The following is a 10624-nucleotide window of genomic DNA, read 5'->3' on the forward strand; positions in this document are numbered from 1 at the left end:
CAGCTGGAGTACTGTGTGCAGTTTTGGGCGCCGCACCTGCGCAAGGATATTTTGGCCCTGGAGGGAGTGCAGAGGAGGTTTACTAGGCTGATACCGGAGTTGAGGGGATTGAGCTATGAGGAGAGGCTGAATAAACTAGGCTTGTACTCGTTAGAGTTTAGAAGAATGAGAGGAGATCTCATTGAGACGTATAAGATGATGAATGGGATGGATAGGATAGAGGTGGAGAGACTCTTCCCGCTCAAAAAAGACAGTGGGACTAGGGGGCACAGCCTCAAGATAAAGGGGAGGCGGTTTAGTACGGAGTTGAGGAGGAACTTCTTCACTCAAAGGGTGGTGAATCTCTGGAATTCTCTGCCCGTTGAAGTGGTGGAGGCTGCCTCGCTAAATATTTTTAAGAAGCGGGTTGATGGGTTCTTGATAAGAGAGGGGATTAAGGGTTATGGGGAGAGGGCGGGAAAGTGGAACTGAGCCACGACAGATCAGCCATGATCTTATTGAATGGCGGGGCAGGCTCGAAGGGCTAGATGGCCTACTCCTGCTCCTATTTCTTATGTTCTTATCTAACTCGCTCTGTCTGTATGACCAGCCCACTAGACACAGAGGCCCTCCCTAAAACTCTACCCCCCAGATCTTGCCCTTACCCCTTCAGACCCACCCCTCATTGTCTCCCTCAGTCCCGCCCTCACCCCTCCCCAATCCAGCCCTTCACCCCCTCCCCAATCCATCTCCTCACTCCCTCCCCAATCCCTCCCCCATCCCACTGGCACTATACTTCTCCCAGTCATTCCTTGGCCCCTCTTCAACACATTCTCCCTCTGAGACCCAGTACTTCCTCACTTCTTCCCACCCATCTCCTCTCCCGCCCCAAACAAGTACCCCAAGGTTCCCAGGCCCTGACAACAATCCCACCCCTCCTCCCACGCCCTTTCCAATATGCGCACTCCTCCCCATCCACCCCAAGCACCACCTGATGTTGTCTCTTTCTGTGCTGCAGTGTATGAGTCCAAGTTTCCTGCCGCTGCGATGCGCTGGTGGGATGTGTGGCCGGTTACTGAAGGGGGCGAGAGCCAGCTGTAATTTGTCATGTGCCAGCTACAATCAGTGCTCCCATTGTGTCCGACACTCTCACTGTGGTTGGTGTGCCACCCGCGGCCTCAATGGCAACGGCAGATGTATCCAGGGCGGTCTGAATGGACCTCAGGATGGTACGTACCCTGACCAAGCGACGGGCACACTGTCACCCGATTGTGTTCCTTAAGCAGGCGGCGGGGGACCTGTGTCTCTTCTCTAAGCTCAGATGGAGCAGGAACCTCAATCCACTGTGAGGACAGGCAGAGGAAGGCCTGGGAGGAGGTGGGCGGAGGGTGGCCTGGGAGGAGGTGGGCAGAGGGCGGCAGCCTGGGAGGAGGCGGGTGGGTGGTGGACGGCCTGGGAGGAGGCGGGCGGGCGGAGGGCGGCCTGGGAGAAGGTGGGCGGGTGGTGGACGGCCTGGGAGGAGGCGGGCAGAGAGCAGCCTGTGTCCTGTCTGAGGGCAGGAGGAGCGAGGCCTCAGTTATTTGCATACTGACCAGAAGGAAAGCAGTGTCCTGAGTGAGAATTGACCATAGGGAATCTGTTTCCTGTGTGGGAACAGTGAGAGGGTGTTGGTTAGTTGTCAGATGAGTTTCTCTGCAGCGTTCAGTGATTGTTTGTTTGCGCCTCACAGATGGGAAACAGAGTTGCCCGGCCTCAGATGGAATCTGGGCTTTCATGTCCTGTCCCCCTGAGAACGAGTGTCTGAATGGACACCATGACTGTGATGATACCCAGAACTGCACTGACAAACTGCAAGGATTCGAGTGCATCTGCAGGAACGGATACATGCAGGACAGGTGAGTGACAGAGTGATCCAAGCAGCAGGGATAGAGACAGGAAAAAGTGACAGCAAGGGTGAGGGACTGACAGCGAGGAGGAGCAAGTGACGGTGAGGAGGGGGCAAGGAGTGTCGGTGAGAGGGAGGCGGGGAGGGAGTACGGCGAGGGAAGCAGGAGGGAGTGATGGCGAAGAGGGAGGGAGTGATGGCGAAGGGGGCGGGAACAATGGTGAAGGGGGAGGGAACAACAGCGACGGGGCAGAAAAATGTTACAGCGAGAGTGGATAGGGCAGGATAGGGGAGGGAAAGAGTAATAGAGGGAGTTGTGAGATGGAGGGAAAATGAGAGTGAGTAATGGAGGGAGAGGGAGGTAGCGAGAGATATCGGTAATGAGTGAGGGAGAAGTGATGGAGAGAGAGGTGAGAATTATGGAGGGAGCTGAGAGAATGATGGAGTGAGGGAGGTGGAACGAGGGAGGGAGATGGAGCAAGAGAGAGAGATGGAGGGTGAAGTGAGGGAGAGTGAGGCTGGTGTTGGCGAGTCAGTGTGGATTTGTTGAGGTGATGTCGAGGTTGGGTTTGGGTAGCTCACTTGGGGGGTATGGGGGTGTCTGAGACACAGTGCCGGGTGGATTTGGGAGTGGAAACTGGGAAGGGGCCTTGCTGTGGATGTGCCAGTGTTGGACTGGGGTAAACACAGTAAAATGTCTGACAACACCAGGTTTTATTCCAACCAATTTATTTGATAGTAAACTCACAAGCTTTCGAGGGGACTCCCTCTTCATCAGGTGAATGGAGAGTTCTGGCCTCGGACAGAGCATATAAAGCACAGACAGTTTAGAGATTACTAGTAATCTCTAATCAGTAATCTCTAAACTGTCTGTGCTTTATATGCTCTGTCCGAAGCCAGAACTCTCCATTCATCTGACGAAGAGGAGTCCCCTCGAAAGCTTGTGAGTTTACTATCAAATAAATCGGTTGGACTAAAACCTGGTGTTGTCAGACTTTTTACTAAGGGGCCTTGCATCAGAGATTGATGCACTGACTGTATTGCTGAATGTGTGAGATTAAACAGATGAGATAGCGTGTAGAAACAGACAGACTCAGAGCAAGATCTGGCTATAGAGCAACTTCCAGTGTCTTAATTAACTTCTTTATACTGTTATTCCTTGTTTAACTGGTCTCTCTCTCTCTCTCTCTCTCTCTCTCTCTCTGTCCCTCTCTTGCTCTCACCTAACCCGGCCCCTACCCCCCCGGCCCCTTCTCTCTCTGAACTCACTTCCACACACCCACCCACACTTCATCTCAATCTTCCCTCCCTGCGATCTCCCTCGCTTCCATTAAACCTTATCCCCCCACCCTCCTCTCCCACACCACTCCCTCCCACTCATCCCCTGTTTTCCCCCCCCCTCCATCCCCTGTTGCCCCCCCCGTCCCCCTCGCTCCTCTTTCCCGTCCCCCTCGCTCCTCTTTCCCGTCCCCCTCGCTCCTCTTTCCCGTCCCCCTCGCTCCTCTTTCCCGTCCCCCTCGCTCATACGCTTCTTCTCATCCCCTTCTCTTTCCCCAATCGTTCCCCTCTCTGTGCGCGTGCCCATTCCTCCTCGGCCTCCCCATCCCCCACCCTCTCCCCCTCTCCCTCCCCCCCCCCCGTCCTCTCCTCGTCCCCATCCCCACCACCCTCTCCCCGTCCCCATCCCCACCGCCCTCTCCCCGTCCCCATCCCCCCCACCCTCTCCCCCTCCCCCTCCCCCCCCGCCCTCTCCCCGTCCCCATCCCCACCACCCTCTCCCCGTCCCCATCCCCACCACCCTCTCCCCGTCCCCGTCCCCCTCACCCTCTCCCCCCCGCCCTCTCCCCGTCCCCATCCCCACCACCCTCTCCCCGTCCCCGTCCCCACCACCCTCTCCCCGTCCCCCTCACCCTCTCCCCCTCACCCTCACCCTCTCCCCCTCACCCCCCACCCTCTCCCCGCCTGCTCTCCTGCCCCTGCCCCCTCTCCCCCTTCCTACTCCCCTTCCTCCTCCCCATCCCCTTCTTCCTCCCTACCCCCTCCCTACCCCTCACCCCCTTTCTCCTCACCCTCCCTCCCCCTTCGCCTCCCCGTTCCCCCTCCCCCTTCCCCCCTTCCCCTTTCCCCCTCCCCCTTTTCCCCCTCCCCCTTTTCCCCCTCCCCCTTTTCCCCCTCCCCCTTTCCCCCCTCCCCCTTTCCCCCCCTCCCCCTTTCCCCCCTCCCCCTTTCCCCCCTCCCCCTTTCTCCCCTCCCCCTTTCCCCCCCTCCCCCCTGCTGTCCTCTTGCCCCCCTTCCCCTCCACCCCTCCCCTCGGCAGTCTGGCTGGTCTCTGTAAGCCTGTGTGTGAGCAGGGCTGTGTGAATGGGACCTGTGTGCAGCCCAACAACTGCCAGTGTCACTTCGGTTATGTAGGCCCGAACTGCTCTGTGGAGTGTCAGTGTAACCAACACAGCAACTGTGAGAGCGTCAGCGCCCGCGATCGCTGCCTGCAGTGTGTCAACAACACCAAGGTAATAGCTAGGACTGCACCAGAGAGAGCCCCGATTGTACAGGACGGCAAAATGCTCAGCTGGAGTGGGGAGCATGGCTTGGGATGGGGTGGGTGAGTGTGGAGGGAGGTGGGTGAGTGTGGAGGGTGCTGGATGAGTGTGCGGGTGGGTGGGCGTGTGGAGATGGTGGGTGAGCATGGGGGGTGATGGGTGATCGTGGGATTTGCTGGGTGAGCATGTGGATGCTGGATGAGCGTCTGGGGGCTGGGTGAGCGTGTGGGGGGTGTTGGGTGAGCATGGGGGGACTGGGTAGGTGTTGGTTGAGTGTGCGGATTGTGGGTCAGGGCAGTAATGTCTCCTGCTCCATGTGTTTTAGGGCGACCATTGTGAGAAGTGCCAGCCGTTGTTTGTGGGCTCAGCGCTTGCTGGCGGGCTCTGTAAACCCTGCAGCAGCTACTGCAACAACAACAGCCACATCTGTGTGACCAGAGAGCACTACGAGAAAGCCAGGACCGAGCCAGAGAGATATCCACTGGACCCAGCCAAGGTTAGTGCTGTCATAGCTGTCCCAAACCCAGGGAAACACCTTCACTCCCCATTGCCCTGGTACTGCCATCCTCTCCTCTTGTTTCAGAGGGATCTTACATTCAAACTGCCCCAGAGGATTCTCCAGGGGAACTGCACACTCAACTTTCATAATCTGCTTCCCTAAACAAGGGACATGGGGCACTGGGTCAGTGTCTCCCCAGGCAGACAGGGAGTGGCAAGAATCCTGCCAGCCCTTTGACATTGTATCTAAACCCAACTGTGGTCTATGGAGCAGTGTGTGTCTCGGGTGTGCGTGTGCCTCGGATATGTGTGTTGGGTTTGCGTGTGCTTCAGATGTGTGTGTTGCTGTCATTCACCAATTCTCTCCTTTCGTCAGTTGTGATGTTAACTAATGCAGTCTCCACACTTGGTCCTGTACAGATTACGAGCTGGCTGTTAGAGGGGCCATCGGAGGAGAGTGCTGTCTGTGTTCATTGTCAAAACAACAGTTCAGGGGAGCGCTGTGAGAGCTGCCTGGATGGATACTTCCTGCACGAAGGAAAATGCACCAAGTACGGAGCACAAACATCGCACCGAAACCGCAACCACCCCTGCACCGAAACTGTAACCCCAATCACCTGACACCGAAACTCCAACCACCCCTGCACCATAATCCCAATCACCCGACACCGTAACCCCAACCATCCCCACCGAAACTCCAACCACCCCCGCACCATAACCCCAATCACCCAACACCGTAACCCCAACCATCCCCGCCGAAACTCCAACCATCCCAGTACCATAACCCCAACCATCCCCACCGAAACTCCAACCACCCCCGCACCATAACCCCAATCACCCAACACCGTAACCCCAACCATCCCCGCCGAAACTCCAACCATCCCAGTACCATAACCCCAACCATCCCCACCAAAACCCCAATCACCTCCGCACTATAACCCCAACCAGCCCCGCGCCGTAACCCCAACACCCCCGCACTGTAACCTAAACCATTCCCACCGTAACCCCAATCACCTCCATACCATAACACCAATTGCCTCATGCCATAACCCTAACTACCCCCACACCGTAACCCCAACCGCCCCGTGCCAAAACTCCAACCACACCCCGCACCGTAACCCCAACCACACCGTACACCAAAACTCCAAACACCCGTGCTGAAATGCCAACCCGCAAGACAATACTTCAATACTGTCACACCAGCCTTCTCCATTCCCTGTCTGTCTTTCTGTCCGCCCCCAGTCCCCCCCCCCCCCCCCCCTTTTATGCTGACAATGATACCCTGTGCTGTGTTGCAGATGCCAGTGTAACGGGCACTGGGACAGATGTCGAACAACAGATGGAACCGAGTGCCAGTGTCAGAATAACACTGAGACCAGCTGTCCCACAGCTCAAACTGATAAAAAGGACTGTTATAAATACCAGGTGAGCACTTCGACCCTGTCCCTTGTGGCGCCAGCCCTGTTCCTTGGGGCGCCCCACGCCCCTGGTCCCTTGTGGAGCCTCACGCCGGTCCCTTGTGGTGCCCCAACCTCCTGGTCCCTCATGGTGCCCCCCCCCAACCCCTGTCCCTCATGGCGCCCCCCACCCCCCCCAGTCCCTCATGGCGCCTCCCCCCGGGTCCCTCGTGGCCCCCCTCCCCTCGGTCCCTTGTGCCGCCCCCCCCCCGGTCCCTCGTGGCGCCCCCACCCTCCTCCCCCCTGGTCCCTTGTGGCGCCCCATCCCCTCTGTCCCTCATGGCACCCCACCACCCCTCGGTCCCTCGCGGACCCCTTCTTCCCCCGTATTCCTTTCCTTGGTGGTGTGCTGATGTAATCTGGTGGTGTTCCTCTCCGCAGTGTGCCCGGTGTAAGGAGAATTTCCTGGGAAATCCAACAAATGGCCGGCAGTGTTACCGGCAGATCACGGTGGAGCAAGAGTACTGCTTCGATCCGACATCACAGAACAACTGTTATCATGAGCCCAACATCAAGAACCTGCCGCTGGGCCGCACGGTGCTGTTTGCCGTTCAGCCCAAGTTCACCAACGTGGATATCCGCATCACTATCGATGTAACCTTCGGTGGCGTGGATGTCTACATCTCCAATTCACACTCCTCCTTCACCGTCAGCGTGGACCCTGCCACCGGGCTGCACACTGTGCGGGTGGGTGACCCCGATTCCCGGCGCGACATCCCCAGCCCTGAGCTGCAGAGGCGTCGGCGGGCACTGAACGTGAGTGCGCCACTGGCTGAGGCTCCAGCTGAGGAGAGGGTGCGGGAGGAGAGGGCCGAGGGGCTGACCACCTACATCACCATCGGCAGCCAGCACACCATCCTGGTGGTGAAGGCGGTGAGGGAGCGCCTGGTCATCACCTACCCATACGAGCTGCACACACTGAAGACCCAGCGCTTCTTCATGGTGCTGCTGGGAGTGGGGAACGGCAGCGGAGGCGAATCCCAGGGCCTCCTCTTCTTCCGCCAGGACCAGGCCCACATCGACCTCTTTGTCTTCTTCAGCGTCTTCTTCTCCTGCTTCTTCCTCTTCCTCTCGGTCTGCGTGCTGCTCTGGAAGATCAAGCAGTTTGTCGACTTCCGCCGAGAACACCACCGGCACATCCAAGAGATGAACAAAATGGCCAGCCGTCCCTTCGCCAAGCTGGCCGTGTACTTCCAGCCCGACACGGAGCTGGTCTTCCTCCCACTGCGCCACAGGCTAATGCCCCGGTTAAAGGTGTACCCGCCAGAGCCCACCCCTCACCCTCACCCCCGCCGCTCGGAACCCTTCCTGCCCCAGCTGCTCAGCTGCTCCTACCCGAACTTCAAGGTGGGGCCCATCACGCTGGAACCCACCGACGATGGCATGGCCGCCGTGGCCACAGTGATGTTCCAGTTGCCTGGTGGGATCCTGGCCCCTAACCGGGCTTGTCTTGGCTCAGCACTGGTCACCCTGAGGCACAACCTCCAGGAATATTGCAACTCCGGACATGGGACAAACAACTCACGCAAAGGAGGCCTGAGTCACGACAACCTGACCAGCATGTCCATGTGACTGGGGTGGAGGGGAGAATCGCAGAATGGGGGCGATCAGGTGGGATTGCAGGGAGAGGAGAGGCTTGTGGGGGCTGGAGACCAAGCAGCGGGAAGGGAGGCAATTGGGTGGGGGAGGGGGGGGTGGAGATCAGGCGGGATCATGGGGTTGGGACCAGATGCGATCACGGGGGAAGGGGAGACCAGGAAAAGGGATATGGCCAATGACGGCCTTAGTTGGAGAGACTGGCAAACAGAGTGAGGAGGGTCAAAGGGGAACTGGGTAAGGCGAAGTGGAGAGTAATGGAAGCTGAGGGGAACCAGGCAGAGGGACTGAGGCGGGTGGGGGGGGCTGGGTTTTGGACGGAAAGAGGGAACGTGGTCAGGTAACTGGGGGCTGAAGGGGCAAGGGTCAAAGGGCAGGGTAAGAGTGGGGTGTGAGGATCACAAAGGGGACCAGAGTGGACTTGAAGAGTGAGTGTGAAGTGAGGGCAGGGGTGGGGATTGGAACTGAGGAATGATTGCAATAGGGAAGGGAGAGGATGGAGACCCAGAGAGAAGCGGATACATGGGGTGGGTATCAAGGCAGTGTGAGAGCAAGAGAATCAGGAAGCAGCGAGGGGAAGGGGCTCCAGGAGTGGTCTGCTTTTGGGGAGAGAGAGGAAGGGGAGCCAGAGACCCCAGGTGGAGGTATGGAGCAGGAGACTCCAGATGTGGGGGTAGGAGGGGGACAGGAGATCGAGGCATGGGGGTGGGTAGGGGGCAGGAGACCCCAGGCATAAGGGTGGGAGGGAGGGAGCAGGAGATCCCAGAAAAAAGGGTGGGAGAGGGGTCACAGATCCCAGATGGGAGGGGCAGGAGACTCCAAGCATGGGGGTGGGAGGGGCAGGAAACCCCAGTGCGTTGGGATGGGAGGGGGCAGATTCAGGGGAAAGCAGAATGTGCTGGAAAACAGAGACTTTCTCCTCTGAGGGGGTGACGGAGGGGATGGATGCTGAGTGCCTGTTCCTGTAGAGACCCTCCTCGCTCTAGTCTGTCCACTCACAGGTTACATTTCACAGAAAACATTCACCTCATCAGCAGCCCTGGGCTGTAGACCCAGGCTCTGGGGCCCAGGGGTCCAAACTCCAGGCCCGAGTGCTCCAGGCTCCTCCCTGGGTCACTGTTCCTGCAGCCCTGATTAAATCTGCTGCAGTTTCAGTTTCATTCTGGGCAGCTCAGACTTTTAAACTTATACTTTTTTGTAAACATTCATCAAATAAACGCCACTACTTTTGTTTCAGTTTTTGTGTCTGAATAAATTTGAAATACTCGATCCAACCACAATGAGAAAATGCGGCAGTTACTGGCCCTGTCTGGCAGCGTCTGTGGAGAGAGAAAAACAGTTAACCTTCCAAGTCCATGTTCTGCCCTCGAATGTCATTGGTTTTGGCAAGTGATGGAGTGAATGGCGGAGAGCAGGGAAAGTCTGCAACAGAGTGGAAGGCAGGAGCAAGTGAATGATAAGTTTCCTGTTGGAAAGGTAAAGGGAGTGGGAGAAGTAAACAAAAGATGTCTAGAGGAAGTGCAAATGGCAGGATATTTGTCATTCAAAGGAGTAAGGAAAAAAGGATAGAACGAAGCAGCGTGGGGGGTGGTGGGGGTGGGTGGTGCACAGGAAGCTGGAGTTACAACCCAATGTTGTTGAACTCTATTGCATCCACAATTGTGTAATGGATGGTGAGACAAAAGATGGGGTTGCTGTGTTTGGAGCTCGCCTTCACAACAGGGCAGCAGAGCGAAGACAGATGTCATAATAGCAGCGAGGTGTGGAGTTAAAATGAGCAATGGCTGGAAGATCAGTGTTGGGCCTGTGGACTTATGGACTGGGGAGGAACTACAAAGTGGCTCACCCAGCCTGTGTTTTATGTTTCCCAAACATTGAGACCACATTGTGGACAGCCCCCCACTCCCCCCCCCCCACACTCCCCCCCCCCCCACCCCCTCCACACACCCCCCCTCCACACTCCCCCCCACCACCCCCTCCACACACACCCCCTCCACACTCCCCCCCCCACCCCCTCCACACACCCCCCCCCACACTCCCCCCCCCACCCTCCAACTCCCCCCCCCCACACTCCCCCCCCACCCTCCACACTCCCCCCCCCACTCCCTCCACACACACACCCCCCCCACCCCTCCACACACCCCCCCCCACCCCCTCCACACACCCCCCCTCCCACTCCCTCCACACACACACCCCCTCCACACACCCCCCCCCCACCCCCTCCACACACCCCCCCCACCCCCCTCCACACTCCCCCCCCACCCCCTCCACACACACACCCCCTCCACACTCCCCACACACCCCCCCCCCCTCCACACACACCCCCCCCCCACCCCCTCCACACACCCCCCCTCCACACACACCCCCCCCCCACCCCCTCCACACACCCCCCCTCCACACACACCCCCCCCCCACCCCCTCCACACACCCCCCCTCCACACACACCCCCCCCCCACCCCCTCCACACACCCCCCCCACCTCCTCCACACACCCCCCCCCCCACCTCCTCCACACACACCCCCCCCCCACCCCCTCCACCACCCCCCCCACCCCCTCCACACTCCCCCCCACCCCCTCCACACACACACCCCCTCCACACTCCTCCACACACACCCCCCCCCCCCTCCACACACACCCCCCCCCCACCCCCTCCACACACCCCCCCTCCA

The 10624-nt window shown here is 58.7% G+C and overlaps 1 protein-coding gene across 1 annotated transcript in view; it reads left to right on the forward strand.

Moving 5' to 3' along the window:
* megf8 (multiple EGF-like-domains 8) overlaps positions 1 to 8024 on the forward strand; it is a 91103-nt gene extending 83079 nt beyond the window's left edge. The window contains 7 exon segments of the mRNA XM_080205156.1: positions 998 to 1208; positions 1709 to 1874; positions 4182 to 4374; positions 4730 to 4900; positions 5323 to 5453; positions 6201 to 6327; positions 6741 to 8024. Of these exon segments, the coding sequence (XP_080061282.1) occupies positions 998 to 1208; positions 1709 to 1874; positions 4182 to 4374; positions 4730 to 4900; positions 5323 to 5453; positions 6201 to 6327; positions 6741 to 7931 (2190 nt within the window). The 3' untranslated portion in view covers positions 7932 to 8024.
* Positions 8025 to 10624: the final 2600 nt, after the last annotated feature.

This window comes from Carcharhinus amblyrhynchos, chromosome 16, assembly GCF_965287045.1.
Source record: "Carcharhinus amblyrhynchos chromosome 16, sCarAmb.v2.hapA, whole genome shotgun sequence".
In the NCBI taxonomy this organism is placed as follows: Eukaryota; Metazoa; Chordata; class Chondrichthyes; order Carcharhiniformes; family Carcharhinidae; genus Carcharhinus; species Carcharhinus amblyrhynchos.